This window comes from Capra hircus, chromosome 29 (genome assembly GCF_001704415.2).
Source record: "Capra hircus breed San Clemente chromosome 29, ASM170441v1, whole genome shotgun sequence".
Lineage (NCBI taxonomy): Eukaryota > Metazoa > Chordata > Mammalia > Artiodactyla > Bovidae > Capra > Capra hircus.
In genome coordinates this window covers 24177965-24194807 of record NC_030836.1, presented here as the reverse complement: position 1 = coordinate 24194807, position 16843 = coordinate 24177965, and the positions used below count along the sequence as shown (strand labels likewise).

The following is a 16843-nucleotide window of genomic DNA, read 5'->3' as shown; positions in this document are numbered from 1 at the left end:
CGTCGCAGTTGTGGCCGTGCAGATGGACACCAGCCCGTGGTGCTTCTGTGATTGGCTCACCCAGGCATACTCTGCTAGGCATCCTGATGGGCGGCTTGCCAGGGGGCAGCCAGATTTCATGCCCGGCTGCAGCAAATCTGAAGATAGCTCAGAGATGCTATCTTCCTAATTTTGCTAGCTCCAATATAAAAGATATATACACACAATTTATAGTTGTAAATAAAAGTCGCTTTTGGTTCCCCATCTCCACGTCAACACAGATGACCCACAGACTGTGGATCAGGGGAGATACAAGGACACTGCCTTTGAACTCTTAAGACAGGTGGTGACGATGATGATAGCAGAGGTGTCACATTGATTGAGTAGTTACTCTGTGCCAGGCCCTGTGTAAGGGTTTAGCACCCATCCCATCGTTTGTTCCTTCCTTCAGCCCGATGGGATGGGCACTGCTCTTCTCTCCAGTCTATAGATAAGGAGCTGATGGATGGGATATATTAATTTCCCAAAGGCTTCTGAGTCGGAATCCAGGCCTCTGTGTGCTCCGAGGCTCCACTTGTAGCCGGTGCTGTCCCCCCCTCCCCATGGAAGCCTTCACAGGAACTGAAGCCGCAGGTGACTCTAGGGAACCCTCTGGCCAGAGCCAGGGGTGCAGACGGGCTGGACGCTTGCTGAAGGGGCGCCATGGGCCTCGAGGTCAACGGTGCCACTGTTTGTGTTCCAGAAGCTGGGGCACTTGGCTGGGATCTCACCCAGGCTGAGGGCTACACTGGGGTGAGGTGCTCTTCCCAAGGGTGAAAATATAGAGGACTTTGTGTTTTCTGACCTCTCTGTGTCTGTTCATCCACAGTATAAGGTGATAGAGTAGGTATAATTATTCACGCGTGACCAGTGAAGAAACTGAGGTATAGAGGTTAAGTCATGTGCCCAGTCGTTCAGCTGGGGGTGGTGGAGCCTAGATTTGAACCCTGGAAGCCTGGCTCCAGAGTCCATGCTCCCGTCCACCGTCTCCACGGTGGGCCACAGCCCCAAGGTGAGTCTGGAGGAGGGGGCGTGAGCTTCGGAGAGGCCGGAGGTGGGCGGCTCTGCGCAGACCGGGAGCCCACTCACGCCCCTCGCTCTTTCCCCAGATGAACATGCTCATGAGGCTGCAGGAGGCCGCCAACTACTCCAGCCCCCAGAGCTACGACAGCGACTCCAACAGCACCAGCCACCAGGACGACATCCTGGACTCGTCCCTGGAGTCTACTCTGTGACGGGGGCCGGCACGCGGAGCCCGCCCTCCTCCCGGTCCAAGCCCCCACATCCTCCTCGCCCTGCACCGGCCTCCCCCACGCCCCCCGAAGACGCCCTCCTGAGCCAGTCCCCGGCCTCCGCGTGAGCGCTGCAGGGAGCCCCACGCCCTTCCTCGTCCTCCGGCCTTGACCTGGGTGCAGACGCCCCGGCTGGCTGCCTCGGGCCCGCGTCCTTCACAGCGAAAACTGCACTACTTTCCATTTTCATTACAGTTCTGCCTTGTTGCCGTGACCTCCCCAAGACACGGAAAGGTACTTCTCGGGAAAGGCCCATCACTGTTGAAACAAGAGGGTGAAAAACAGCAGCAACAACAGCAAACCCTCTTGGAGCTCTGAGACCAAGCAGCCTCCTCGCCCTGAGCTGCCTGGAGATGGAAGAGACCAAAGCAGAGTTGGAAATGGAGACGGCAGCCCAGGTCCACCCTCCCCTCGCCACCCCGCCGATGCCATTCCACCCTGCTGACGCCCTTCCACTCGGCCGGCCCCAGAGAGACCCAGTGCCCGCCGGCGTCCTTGCTCTGGACGCCCTCAGCAAACCGCAGAGCCACATCACAGGGAGACCTTAGGAAAAACAAATCGTGCTTTCTCTTCTGTTTGTTTTCGAAATGGTGCTCTTCTTACCTGAGAGGTATTCCGCCTGTCCCAGCTCACCCCCACCTCTCAGATCCATCAGCCTCCTGTTCATCCTCCGGCGAGAGCGCGCGGCCGAGTGGTCGCAGCTGTAAAGGCCGAGCTGCACGCGTCCTCCTCTTCCTCCTCCTACGGAAACGCGTCCGGTCTTGTTCCTGCTAACACTGTGTACAGTGAGAACTGGTCTACCTTGGCGAACCCATCACCTCCTGTGAAAACGACGTCGACTTCTTCCTTTCTGACTCTTGATTTTGAAGGTTTTTTTTCCACCCCCCTCTCCTCCCCCTCGTGGTCAGAATCCATCCTTTGGTGAACGTGAGAACCGCAGGAGTTAGCTTTTGGTTTGGTCCTGCTGAGTTTTGGTTTTCAGTTGTCCATCTTCACGGTTCTACACACTCGCCGCCTCCTGCTGGGGCTGCGGTCGCTGCACCCTTGAAGGTGGGGCCAGCACCCCATCCTCAGCGCAGTGGGTGAGCGGGACCTTGCCTTTCCTCCTCGTCCCTGAGGCTACAGGACGCATGTCGACACCTCCAGCGTGCCAGCCCCCAGCCTCAGGGCCGGGGTGGGAGGTCACCTCGCTGAACACTTGCACTTTCCCCAGTACCAACGGGACATCACCCAAGTCAACAGGTGGGGGTGGCCGCCCCCTTCCAGAAGCCGCAGCCTCTGGTGATGAGTCTTGCCTGACCTCTTCGGTGCTGACCTTCCCAAAGCGATGCCTTACTGGTTTTGTATTCACCGTGATCATTGTTGAGTGTTGTGCCTGCCTGGGGTCTGTTTTCCACATCAGAGCAAACAGGGCTAACAAGTCATGTACTCACCAGGAGAACTCAGTTAATGTGACTTCTCTCATCTGAAAGACTCTTTCGTGTGGATGTGTGACTATGGAAAATGAAAAAGAAAAAAAAATCATTTTTTTTTAGGTTCTTATCAGCTAACACCCTGACTAGACAGCAGTGTGTCTTGTGCAGGAAAAGGCAAAAAGTTGCAATGTTACGTGACATTGCCGAGTCGTGCTCTGCTGGTACGTGTCTTCAACGTGCTGATGTTCTCTCTACAGAGTGTGGTCAGTCTTTAAATCATTCGTTTGTGTTTTATTTTTATCAGACCCCCGGGGGGGTATCTCTGTTAATGATCAGGGTTTTTACTCCATTTTTTTTCTTATCATTTCTGTTTCCAAACGTCCCTCTCTCAACATGTTGTTTTCTTCCCACAAGAGCTTGACCTGAAACCACTCACATGACATTCGGGTGACACCATTTACTCCCTCTTTAAAATGAAAAGTGAACTGTGTCCCACTAACAGGTGAATGGCCAACCTCTCGACATGCTCTTTTCTTTAATCTTAATTTAAAACAATCTTAGCAGACGGTGTTCTGCTAAGCCTTCCTGAGTCATCTGGGTGTGTGAGTGTGTCTTAACTCTGTTTTGTTTTCCATAAAATGTTCAAAGCATGTATCTTAGCCTGTGACCTCGGGGCCACCACCCTGAGCCTTCTGTGTAAACCTGAGCAGTCCTCCTCAGTCTTGTCTCCCGGCGATGACCTTATACGCTCATACTGTGAATTTGGGGAGGAGGCACAATGGACTACTCCTCCTCGTGGGCAGTTTTCCCAGTCACCTGGTGAGTAGACACCTGCCAATATCCTTTGAAACGTTTCTTTTGATGACTCCCTCTTCACTCTTTCTTTCTTGCCCGATCCCACAGACTTCCCTCCCACGAGGGCCAGGCCCAGCGCCGAGACCTCTGTCCCTGGTGCTGCCTGGCAACCGCATGGCGGTGTCAAGGAGCAGAACCTTGCACGATTCACAGCGCAGTGTCTCTGCTAATGCTTCGGGAAGCAGGGTTGTCTGATACGCACACGTCTTACTTTGGTCCTGCTTTCCTTTGGTGTCGCTCACCTTTGACAAAGTGACTTCGTGCTCATTTAGAGCTCTGTCCGAAATGCTTCCATTTTTGCCTTTTTCTACAGTTAGGCTAATTTTGAAAATTATGAAATTCTATGCAACATTTGTGTTGAGTTACCGATGGAAGCCAAAAGTTTTCTTCCCAAACTGCCAAGAATTTTACAGGCCATAAATGAGATGGGAATTCCTTTTAATTTAAGGAGGTGGGTGGGACAGGGGTGGGACGCGGAACGAGACTTACCTAGATCTTTGTTGTAATCTTGGGGACATTTTTTAATTTTATTGTTGATGCTTAAACTTCAAAATTCTGTGTATTCGGATTTGATCGTGGCGAATCTACTTCAAAAGAAAAAAAAATAATCCAACTTTGTGGATATGAAATGAAAGGTTTGCTGTTTTGATCTAGTTGTTTCCAGTGGAGCAGTTTATGAAATATGTTCTATAAGATGTACATTTTTTCATTGTAACATAGAAACTGTAAATAATTGATTAAAGTGCTGCATTTTGATGAATTTTTTCTAGCCATTTTTAAAGAGAAAACTAGGAATTGAGTATTTTGTGTACGGTATGTTTCCTTCCTCCCTCCTTCCCTCCCTCCCTATTTAATTTTCATTTATCATGAGGTTTTTGGATTTGCCAATGATCTGCCGGAGATCATGCCCCACGTCATAGAGAATAAAGCTGATGATTGTACCAGTCTTAAATTATTCATGATTCAATAAAATTGATGCTTATTTATTCAGATGAGTGGTTTGACTTTTCTGTGCTGGATAACATCCTCATCAGCATTCAGTTTCATGCCAGGGAGAGGTCGTGATGCAACAAACACAGGAAGAGCCCCCAAGTCTGCAAACCCGTCTTTGCTGCTGTGTCATCAACGTCCTGCCTCTTCTCAATTCCTCACCTCAGTTATTTCTTCCATGGAGCTTATTAGCAATGCAGGACTTCGGGTTCCTCGCAAGCATCGAGTCACTGAGGACCGGTGGAAATGCAGATCCTGATTCGGTGGGACCTGTGATTCTCAGTTTCGAACAGGCTCCTGGGTGATGCTCACACTCGGGTCCTACACTACACTTTGAGGCAAGCCCTATCAGTATGCAGCTGCCCCACCCTCCCCCCAGTGGACCCCTTGGCACAGGAAAGATTTCTTTTCAATAGTTTTATTCCTGTATTATCTTTGGCTGTGCTGGGCCTTTGTTGTTGCACAGACTTTCCTCTGGAGCGGGGGCTGCTCTCGTTGCAGTGTGCAGGCTTCTTGTGGCTTCTCTGGCGGCGGAGCACAAGCTCTAGGGCACAGGCTCAGTAGTTGTGGCACACGGGCCTAGTTGCTCCATGGCACGTGGGGTCTTCCCGGACCAGGGACTGAGCCTGTGTCTCTTGCACTGGCAGGCGGATTCTTACCACTGAGCCGCCAGGGAAGCCCCTGGAAAGTTTTTTTTTTTTTTTTTAATGTATTGAGTACCTACAAATTGCCAGATGCTTTTCCCAAATGCTCCAGTATAATCTGCAGAATCACCCAAAGGAGGTAAATATTCTTACTCCCATTTTATAAGTGAAGAAAAAACAAAAGATAAATGGCTCAGAGAAAACAACTTGCTGAGTGTCCTGTAAGCTAAGAAGTGAGAGAGTTGGAATTTCAGCCCTGTATTCCAACTCCAAATCCTGCTTCTCACCTTAGGGGCCATTCCACACTACAGGTGATACCCATCGAGGAGCATAGGCAATGAGAGATGTTATCATGTCTCAGCCTTCACTTTTACCAGCAACAACAAGAATTGTAAAGGCTTGACTTGAAGTGAGGCATGTGGGGTCATTGGGAAATGGATCCTACCCAGTGGGCTCAACTGCTGGTGACGTGAAATGTCCAAATCACTGTAACCCGCAGCAGTGGCCCAACCGGGGGTGGGGGCGGGGGGAATAAATAATCCACACGTTGAGAGTAAGCAGTTTGTAATAGCTGTCAAAATGAACAAGAGCTGGTACAATGGTGTGGCAACCGGATATCCTGAATTTCCAAGGTTTTCTATGTCAGATATTCTACCCATACATATGTAAAATGGGACATTATTCAGCCATAAAAAGAATGAAATTGCACCATTTGTAGAGATGTGGATAAACCTTCATACAGAGTGAGGTAAGTCAGAGGAAAAAAGTATCATATAATATCACTTAACATGTGGAATCTAAAAAACAATGGTAAGGATGAACTTACTTGAAAAGCAATAATAGAGACACAGATGTTGAGAGCAAACTTATGGATACTGAGGGGAAGAAGGGAGGGTGGGATGAATTGGAAGATTGGAACTGACATATGTACACTACTATTTATAAAGTACTATAGACGACTAGTGAGAACCTGCTGTAAACCTCAGGGAACTCTGCCCAGTGCTCTGTTGACCTAAATGAGAAGGAAGTCTAAAAAAGAAGGGATATAGGTATATGTATAACTGATTCACTTTGCTGTGCAGCAGAAATGAACACAACATTGTAAAGCAACTGTACTCCAATTTAAAATGTAAAAAAAAATTGCACCCCCTGCCTGGCTACACAGTATACTCTGATGTTATCCAGGAGATATAATGAGCATATTTAAAAGCCACATGAGCTAGATGACTTTGTCACATGGGTGGGACGGGAGCTAGGCATTTAAGTACTTACCTGTGTGCCAGATCCTGCACTGAGATGTCACTTCCTCCCGTGTAATCACAGCATCTCTAAGAGGTGGAAGGTGGATAGTTATCTCATTTCTAGGGAGAAAACTGAGGCTGAGTAATGATAAGTAACTTACTCTACAAAAGAACTGGAACCCTGTTTTTTATCTGGTTCTAAAACCCATGCTTTTTCTGCCACACGATGCTACAGTCACATTAGGTTGGACTTTGAGGGGGAAATTATACATTCTTCTGTGTGAGTTATCTATTGCTGTGTAACAAATTACTCCCATATTTAGCAGCTTAAAACAACAAACATCTCTGTATGGATCAGGTTGGTGGGGCTGGGTCATCTGGCTCAGTCAGAGTTTCTCACAAGGCTGCATTTGACATATCTCAAATATTTATAAGAACTATTTAAAGCAAAAACTATAGAAAGCATTATATTTAATGGTAAAATGTTGACTGTGTTCGCTTTCAGATCAAGAGACAGATAAAGATGATTCCTTTCACCACATAACTTCATAGAAACCCCAGTCAGTGCAGAGAAGCAAGAGAAGTAAATCCTGAAGATTGGAAAGTAAGAACCTGGACTGTTTTTCTTCATAGAGAGCATTCGGTACTTAGGTCACCCAAAATAACTCACAGATAAATGATTAGAAATAATAAGTTTAAAAAATTGCTGGGTACAAAGTCAGTGTAAATTTATTTAATATCTATATGCACCTGAGTTTAAAAATAAAAACCTTTAAAATCCAATTTAAGAGCATCAAAAATAGCAATTACCTAGGATGAAAGAGTCTGAAATGCAGTACTTAGGTGCAATCTCAAAAACAACAGAATGATCTCAACTTGCTTCCAAGGCAAACTATTCAATATTACAGTAATCCAAGTCTGTGCCCCAACCACTAATGCTGAAGAAGCTGAAAGAGATGACTCTACACATGGGCATCACCAGATGGTCAATACTGAAATCAGATTGACTATACTCTTTGCAGTCGAAGATGGAAAAGCTCTAACAGTCAGCAAAAACAAGACCGGGAACTGATTGTGGTTCAGATCATGAACCCCTTATGCAAAATTCAGACTTAAATTGAAGAAAGTAGGGAGAACCACTAGACCATTCAGGAAATCAAATCCCTTATGATTATACAGTGGAAGTGACAAATAGATTCAAGCAATTAGACCTGATACAGTGACTGAAGAACTACGGACAAAGGTTCGTGACATTGTATAGGAGGCAGTGGTCAAAACCATCCCCAAGAAAAAGAAATGCAAAAAGGCAAAATGGTTGTTGGAGGAGGCCTTACAAATAGCTGAGAAAAGAGAAACAAAAGGCAAAGGAAGAAAGGAAGATATCTATCTGAATGCAGAGTTCCAAAGAATAGCAAGGAGAGATAAGAAAGCCTTTTAAAGTGAACAATGGAAAGAAATAGAGGGAAACAATAGAATGGGAAAGACTAGAGATCTTTTCAAGAAAATTAGAGATACCAGGGGAACATTTCATGCAAAGATGAGCACAATAAAGGACAGAAACACTATGGACCCAACAGAAGCAGAAGATATTAAGAAGAGGGGGCAAGAATACATAAATGAACTATACAAAAAAGATAATAATGACCCAGATAATCACGATGTGATCACTCACCTAGAGCCAGACATCCTGGAGTGTGGAGTCAAGGAACAAAGCTAGTGGAGGTGATGGAATTCCAGCTGAGCTGTTTCAAATCCTGAAAGATGATGCTGTGAAAATGCTACACTCAATATGCCAACAAATTTGGAAAATTCAGCAGTGGCCACCAGACTGGAAAAGGTCAGTTTTTATTCCAATCCCAAAGAAGGGCAATGCCAAAGAATGTTCAAGCTACCACACAACTGTGCTCATTTCACATGCTAGCAAGGTCATGCTCAAAATCCTCCAAGCTAGGTTTCAACAGTATGTAAACCAAGAACTTCCAGATGTGCAAGCTGGATTTAGAAAAGGCAGAGGAGCCAGAGATCAAATCGCCAACATCCATTAGATCATAGAAAAAGCAAGGGAATTCCAGAAAAACATCTGCTTCATTGACTACACTAAAACCTTTAACTGTGTGGATCACAACAAACTGGAAAATTCTTTAAGAGATGGGAATACCAGACCACCTTACCTACCTCCTGAGAAACCTGTGTGCAGGTCAAGAAGCACCAGTTAGAACCAGACATGGAACAATGGACTGATTCCAAATTGGGAAAGGAGTATGTCAAGGCTGTATATTGTCACCCTGCTTATTTAACTTGTATGCAGAGTACATCATGCAAAATGCCACGTTGGATGAAGCACAAGCTGGAATCAAGATTGCTGGGAGAAATATCAATAACCTCAGATATGCAGATGACACCACCCTTATGGCAGAAAGCAAAGAGGAAACTAAAGAGCCTTTTGATGAAGGTGAAAGAGAAGAGTGAAAAAGCTGGCTTAAAACTCAACGTTCAAAAAATGAAAATCATGACATCCAGTCCCATCACTTACTTCATGGCAAATAGATGGGGGAACAATGGAAAGAGTGTCAGACTTTATTTGGGGGGCTCCAAAATCACTGGGGATGCTGACTGCAGCCATGAATTTAAAAGACGCTTGCTCCTTGGAAGAAAAGCTATGACAAACCTAGATCACACATTAAAGAGCAGAGATGTTACTTTGCCAACAAAGGTCCATCTAGTCAAAGCTATGGTTTTTCTAATACTCATGTATGGATGTGAGAGTTGGACCATAAAGAACGTTGAGCGCCAAAGAATTGATTCTTTTGAACTGTGGTGTTGGAGAAGACTTTTGAGAGTCCCTTGGACTGCAAGGAGATCCAACCAGTCCATCCTAAAGGAAATCAGTCCTGAATAATCATTGGAAGGACTGATGCTGAAGCTGAAGCTCAAATACTTTGGCTGCCTGATTCGAAGAGCCAACTCATTGGAAAAGACCCAGATGCCGGGAAAGATTGAAGGTTGGGGGAGAAAGGGATGACAGAGGATGAGATGGTTGGATGGCATCACCAACTCGATGGACACGAGTTTGAGCAAGCTTCAGGAGATGGTGAAGGACAGGTGTGCTGCAGTCCATGGGGTCGCAAAGAGTCATGACTGAGCGACTGAACAGCAATGTGACATGTATGGATTAGATGGCTCAATGGTGTGGATATGCCAGTTCCTCCAAAACCAAAATGGTCACAGAGCTGATGCAAGCCTGCTCAAAGAACTGACGTAATTTTTATGGAATTAACAAGATAGTTTTATAATGTATATTGAAATGAAAAAGATGAAGCATAGCCAATGAGGAAGAAGACCAAGAAGAGAGAGAGTTCTCTACCAGATATCAGGACTTTCAAAGATCGTGAAGTCAGTGCGGTATGGTGCAAGAACTCACAGGTCATTCAAGAAAACAGAATAGACCTTCCCCAAATAAACCCAACACACCCTTGCTTTACTGCACTGAATAGTGAATAACGTCTCAGACCAAAGGACCTACTTTATGGAGACCTCGTAGTTTGACTTGCATTTCTCTGATAATTAGAGACGTTGTGCATCTTTTCATGTGTCTGTGGGCCATCTGCATGTCTTCTCTGGAGAAGCATCACAAGGCACGCGCTGGAGCAGACACTGTCGATGACTTGATCCACAGCCCTGGCTTCACCTGAGTCCGCAGTGGACAACTGAGGCCAACAGCGTCCCACTGCAAGGACCTGCATCTGAGACCTTTCTCTGGTGCCGCAGAAGCCTGTCCACTCAAGTGCAGAGCAGCCCACAGAGGATTTATGTCCTTGGGGACAACCTGCAACCAGTAAGATACAGTAGTTAGTAGATGAATGGCCAGCTTTCCCATCTCCCTGTGGGACGAGTGGGAGGCACGTTCTACAGAGCTCTGTGAAAAGTGAAAGTGCCAGTCACTCAGTCATGTCTGACTCTTTGTGACCCTGTGGACTGTAACCCGCCAGGTTCCTCATCCACAGAATTCTCAGGCAAGAATTCTAGAGTGGGTTGCCATTCCCTTCTCCAGGGGATCTTCCCAACCCAGGGATCGAACCCAGGTCTCCCTCACTACAGGCGGATTCTCTACCTTCTGAGCCACTGGGGAAGCGCCACAGAGCTCTTTAGAGGCTCCCCAAATGGGATTGATTGACCCAGTTGCCCACAGTGGCAATCAAGGCACGCTTCACTGGCTTTCTCTCCTATCACCTTGGTGGTGCACTGGTGAGACACCTGGGCACTAAAGTGAGTCCACCCTAAATTCTCTGCCCCAGAAGCTTCCCCTGCCTCAGAAGTGCTCCCCTCACAGATCTTTCTTGGGCTCTGATAAGACAACCAGCATCTGCACTCTGAGTTGTAACTAAGGATTGAATTATGTTCCCTAAAATCATATGTTGATCTTGAGCAACAGCAGTGTAAGATGGCAGCCACCATGGGCTCGGACAATTTACGAAAACCAAACATACAGCCTTAAAATGGAACGTGGCCCTAGATTTCCAGAAGAAGCCCCTTGTAAGATCTGTAGCAAAAATTAACCTGAATGGAGTTAATAGTTCTAATGCAGTGGTGGACCCAAGAGCCATATCAGCGCTAGCCAAGTGGCAGAATTCATACAGCATTAGAGTTGTCCTGTAAGAGCTCCGGCCCCTAACGATGTCTAAAAATATGAAACCTCTTCAGCCACCCTGAAGGACAGTATTACAGCAGTTAATCAAAAAGAAAAACCCCAGGCCTCCCCTACCTCCGTTCGATTTAAGCAGGCTCCATTTTCCACAGTAGTAACTTTCTAAAAACGTCGTATAGACCTCAAAGTACAGGAAAGGAGGCTCCCAATCAAAGGCAGCTTAAGATACTGTTGTTGTTCGGTCGTAACTGATACTAATTTTTTGTCTACTTGAAATATATGTTGTCCTATAACAACAACAACAACAACAAAAAAAAATGTTGAAATCCTAACCCCAGTACCTCAGAATGTGGCCTTATTTAGAAACAGGGTCTTTGCAAGTGTAATTGATGAAGAAGAGGTTCTACGCAATAGAGTGACCCTTAGGGCACTATGCCCACTGTCCTTATACGAAGATAGCAGAAGGATACGAGGGATGAGGGCCACGTGAAGACGGAGACGAGACAGGAGGTGTGCAGCTGCAAAGCAAAGAGCACTGGGGATGGCTGCTGCCCGCTTCCACCAGGAGCTACGAAGAGGCAAGGAAGGAGTCCACCCGGAATCTCAGAGGGAGCACAGCCCTGCCAACACCTCGTTTCAGACTTACAGCCTCCAGAACTGAGAAAGAATAACTTTCTGTACTTTAAAGCCACCCAGTTTGAGAGACTGAGTTACAGAAGCTCTAGGAAAGGAGTGCACTTAGACACCCAACAGAAATACGTGAATGCATACGTTGTTATTGTTCAGTCGCCCGGTCATGTCCGACTGCGCACACCAGGCCTCCCTGTCCCTCACCATCTCCCAGAGTCTGCCCAAGTTCATGTCCGTTGCATGATGGACATGGTGATGCCGTCCAACCATCTCATCCTCTGATGCCCTCTTCTCCTGCCTTTAATTGTTCCCAGCATCAGGCACTTTTCCAATGAGTCGGCTGTTCCCATCAGTTGACCAAAATACTGGAGCTTCAGCTTTAGCATCAGACCTTCCAATGAGCATTCAGGATTGATTTCTCTCAAGATTGACTGGTAGTATATCGAACACCTTCAGACCTGGGGGACTCATCTTTTGGTGTTTTATCTTTCTGGCCTTTTATACAGTTCATGAGGTTCTCACGGCATTTATACTGGGGTGGTTTGCCATTCCCTCCTGCAGTGGATCACGTTTGGTTAGAACTCACCGCTATGACCCATCTGTCTTGGGTGACCCGGCCCGGCATGGCTCATAGCTTCATTGAGTTATGCAAGCCCCTTCGCCGTGACAAGGCAGTGATCCATGAAGGGGTGAATACAGATATGTCCCAAGAAATATGTACACAAATGCTCAGAGCAGTTATCATGGTCAGTACAAGAAGACCTGGAAACAGTTCCCACACCCACTGACAAAACTGTGATGTCAGTGTCCTCCAGCCATGAAAATATTTGTGGCTGGGTGCTGAGTGACTGCTGAATGAGAGCAGTCAGAGACAAGATGACGCTAAGTGTGGTTCCATTCACATAAGGGTCACACTACTGTCAGGCATGGGCACACGTGTTTGTAAAACTACTGGGTCAGCCAAAAAGTTCATCCAGGTTTTTCGTAACATCATTTTGGCCAACCCAATAGAAAGAAAAGAAAGAAGGTTGGGAACAGCGGTCAGGAAAGCTAAGAGGCTCTGGGTTGCTGGCGGCATCCTTTTTTTGGTGACTTGGGTGGTGATTTTACAAGCAGCTGCTTTTCTAATAGATCACGGAGTCATGCATCTTTGCTCACTTTTTCCTGTGAGTATTATACTTCACAATAAGTTTGTACAAAGTAGAGTCTACCCCAGGCGCCCACGTGGCCACAACACCCAGTGAGTGCTGCAGGGCCGCGGAGAATGATGTGCCTGGTCGTGAGCAGACTAAGTTCCCAAATCCAGAACCCAAGTTCCCTACAGCTCAACCCCCTTGGAGGTAATGTGAGACTAACCGCACCTGTCCTGCAGGATTCAGGGAAGAGATGCATCTGGGGGTGCCAGATGCTGCGAAGAACTTACTCCGTCTTCCTCCTCCTCCCAGCTCCAGCTCCCCTGGCCCTGCCGTCTCTGCAGTGTGCCAGGGAACGGAGCGCCTCACCGCCAGATGGCAGAACCGGATCCAGTACAGGAGGAGGCGGAGAGGCCCGTCAGGAGCCCAGGCAAGGGAAATGTCCTGAAGGTCAGGAGTAGGGACCAGGCTGCTTTCTAAGACAGTAAGAGCCCCACCACCGAGGAGCAAGCACAGGCTGGGGGACCCCCTGACACAGCAGCAGCAGAGGGACCCCAGCCCCGGTCGGCAGGTGAGCTCTGGGGGTCTTTGGAGCTCACTTGGCAAGATCACGTCAGACAGGGCACATTGGAAAGAGCATTGCTGTCTAGAGCCCTGAGGGCCTGGTCCCTGTCCTGGTGTCTCCCTCGGATAAGGCCACCTACTCTCAAGGCCATGGTTTTCCCATCTATGTAACGAACTAGCTCAGTGTTTCCCGACTACCCCTAGCCCAGGAACCACATGGCCTCCCTTTAGTGTGTGGGGAATCAGAACGTGTGGACGGCAAGGGCTCTCCCAGTTCCTGCCATCCCAGGCGGCAATTAGGGGCAGCCCTTTCTACTCACCGGGCTTCCCTGGTGGCTCAGACGGTAAAGAATCTGCCTGCAGTGCAGGAGACCTGGGTTCGATCCCTGGGTTAGGAAGATCCCCCGGAGAAGGGAATGGCAACCCACTCTAGCATTCTTGCCCAGAGAATCCCCTGGACAGAGGAGCCTGGCGGGCTACAGTCCGTGGGATCACAAAGATTTGGACGCGACTGAGCGACTCTCACTTTCACTTTCTACTCACAATGGCCACGAGGGGGCAGCAAAGCCCAAACAATATCAATTCTCCATTGGAATGGAGCTGCCTTGGCAAAATTTTTTTTCTTTTAAAGAATCTATTTTTAAAAAATTATTCATTTATTTATTTGGCTGCATTATTGTCACCCTGCTTATTTAACTTATATGCAGAGTACATCATGAGAAACGCTGGACTGGAAGAAGCACAAGCTGGAATCAAGACTGCCAGGAGAAATATCAATAACCTCAGATATGCAGATGATACCACCCTTATGGCAGAAAGTGAAGAGGAACTAAAAGGCCTCTTGATGAAAGTGAAAGAGGAGAGTGAAAAAGTTGGCTTAAAGCTCAACATTCAGAAAACAAAGATCATGGCATCGGATCCCATCACTTCATGGGAAATAGATGGGGAAACAGTGAAAACAGTATCAGACTTTATTTTTTGGGCTCCAAAATCATTGCATATGGTGACTGCAGCCATGAAATTAAAAGACGCTTACTCCTTGGAAGAAAAGTTATGACCAACCTAGATAGCATATTCAAAAGCAGAGACGTTACTTTGCCAACAAAGGTCCTTCTAGTCAAGGCTATGGTTTTTCCAGTGGTCATGTATGGATGTGAGAGTTGGACTGTGAAGAAGGCTGAGTGCCGAAGAATTGATGCTTTTGAACTGTGGAGGTGGAGAAGACTCTTCAGAGTCCCTTGGACTGCAAGGAGATCCAACCAGTCCATTCTGAAGGAGATCAGCCCTGGGATTTCTTTGGAAGGAATGATGCTAAAGCTGAAGCTCCAGTACTTTGGCCACCTCATGCGAAGAGCTGACTCATTGGAAAAGACTCTGAAGCTGGGAGGGATTGGGGGCAGGAGGAGAAGGGACGACAGAGGATGAGATGGCTGGATGGCATCACTGACTCGATGGACGTGAGTCTGAGTGAACTCCAGGAGTTGGTGATGGACAGGGAGGCCTAGCATGCTGCGATTCATGGGATCGCAAAGAGTCGGACAGGACTGAGCGACTGAACTGAACAGCACATAGGGTCTTTGTTGTGAGGGTGGACCTTTCACCATGGCTCACAGACTCTAGTTGTGGCATCCGGGCTTAGTAGTTGCAGCGCGTTGGCTCAGTTGCACTGCAGCAAAATTTTCTCTCCCTCCTTCCTCCTGCCCTCTCCCTCTCTCATTAAAAAAAAAAAAAAACAAACAAAAAAAACCCACTGGATATTATTCTCAGAAAATTGACTGTAGTATTTTCCCTGTACCCTATGCTTGGAGGATGAAGCTGCATTCCCTATAAAGAGAAAAAGAAAAGAAATTATTGTGTGTTAGACACCTTATTAAGCCAAGTAATTTGCCTTCATGTGGCCTAACAATTGTGTGACTCGGTATCATCATCCCCACTCTATAGAATGTTTTAAGGGACTTGTGCAAAGTCTCACTAATAAGGATCTGAACTCACAGCCAGTCAGATTCCAGAGCTTAGCATCTCTCCCAGACCACAAGGCACCCTCCCCCTGCAGCTGCTGAAACGCTCACATCCATAACCTCATTGGTGTCCACCCCAGTCCCGCATATTAGGCCCAAAAGGTCCTGTTGCACTCAGAGGAGGAAACTGCAGCTCAGAGAGGGGAGGGAAATTGTCCCAGAACAAACCTTGAGCTAATGGTGCCACGGGAACAAGAACCCAGTTGTCCTGGCTTCCTTTCCTGAGCAACTGGGGAAGAAGTCAGGCACATGAGCTCTGGAGTTGGACAGAATAGGTTTAAATCCCAGCTGCCCTTTTTGTAAGCTGTAACCCTGAGGAAGCTGTTACTCCCTGAGCCTCAGTTTGCTCATCTGTAAAATGACCATGAAATACCCACCTGTAGATGCTGTGTCCTGTCCAGCATCCATCTTCCTCCCCTTCCTATCTACACCCTGATACCAAGCAAGCATCTACCACTCCCCCGACAAGGTCATGTGACTCAAGGAGCCTGACTCCCATCCCATGGAGGAGACATGGTCTAACAAGAGACCCCCGTCCATTTCCTAAGGCACGGGTCAGAAATAGACCTAGGATGCCGTTTGTGGGAAAGTCTTTGGGGAAGGGGTCACTTATGAGAGAGTTTCTTATTTCTTAAGAGAGATCCTCAGGCAAGAAACGCTTCCTCTTCCTCTGACTATTGTCATGTCTGAAAGGGGACCCCCCACCTGGTGCAGCCATCTTGTGGGTGCCCCCCCCACCCCGCCCCGTCCCCCTCCCCCCCCCTGCCCCGTCCCCCTCCCCCCCCCTCACTCCCCCGCCTCGAGGATGAAGCAGTGCGAAGGGGAGCAGAGCAGAGATAGAACCAGGTCCTGTGGTCCAGCCACTGACTCATCCGCAGCAGGAGTCCCCCGTCTCTCTGGATGCCCAGTTAAATGAGATAATCCAGGTTTCTGTAAGTAGACACTGGGGGAAGGCCTGACAGAGGTTTGAGGGAGGTCCACCCGCTGTGACGAGTCCTGTAAACCGCCGAGTGCAGCGCCTGTGGGCCACGAGCACTAAAGCGATGGAAGCTGCTTCTCCGCTGGGGGTTGCTTGCCCACCGTGGGACAACACCACCAAATACTCTGTGCGGTGTGGCGTGCTGGCCAAGACCCTGTGCCCCGCATTGGCCTCCCTGGGTCTAAACTCCAGGTCTGACACTTACATCAGAGGTGTGTGACCTTGGGCCAGTCACTTAATAGTTCAGTGCCTCAGTTTCCCCACCTGTGACATGGAAATGACAGTCATGGTACCTGCTTCTTAGGGTTACTGCAAAGGTTGAATGAGCTAAGATCTGTGAGGCTCCCAGAACCGTGTGACACTGTTGCAAGCACTCAAACGTTAGCTGCTATCGTCAGCTGTTCTGAAAAGGTTCCCAA

The 16843-nt window shown here is 47.8% G+C and overlaps 1 protein-coding gene and 1 pseudogene across 7 annotated transcripts in view; both read left to right on the top strand.

Moving 5' to 3' along the window:
- NAV2 (neuron navigator 2) overlaps window positions 1-4570 on the top strand; it is a 427183-nt gene extending 422613 nt beyond the window's left edge. For 4 of the 7 annotated variants that reach the window (XM_018043157.1, XM_018043158.1, XM_018043154.1 and 1 more), the window contains one exon: window positions 1128-1577. In XM_018043157.1, coding sequence (XP_017898646.1) covers window positions 1128-1253 — 126 coding nt within the window. In that variant the 3' untranslated portion in view covers window positions 1254-1577. Of the gene's footprint in view, window positions 1-1127 lie in introns of all 7 variants that reach the window. The other 3 variants (XM_018043156.1, XM_018043155.1, XM_018043153.1) reach the window with 2 other exon arrangements.
- On the top strand, window positions 10868-11187 carry LOC102185439 (annotated as a pseudogene).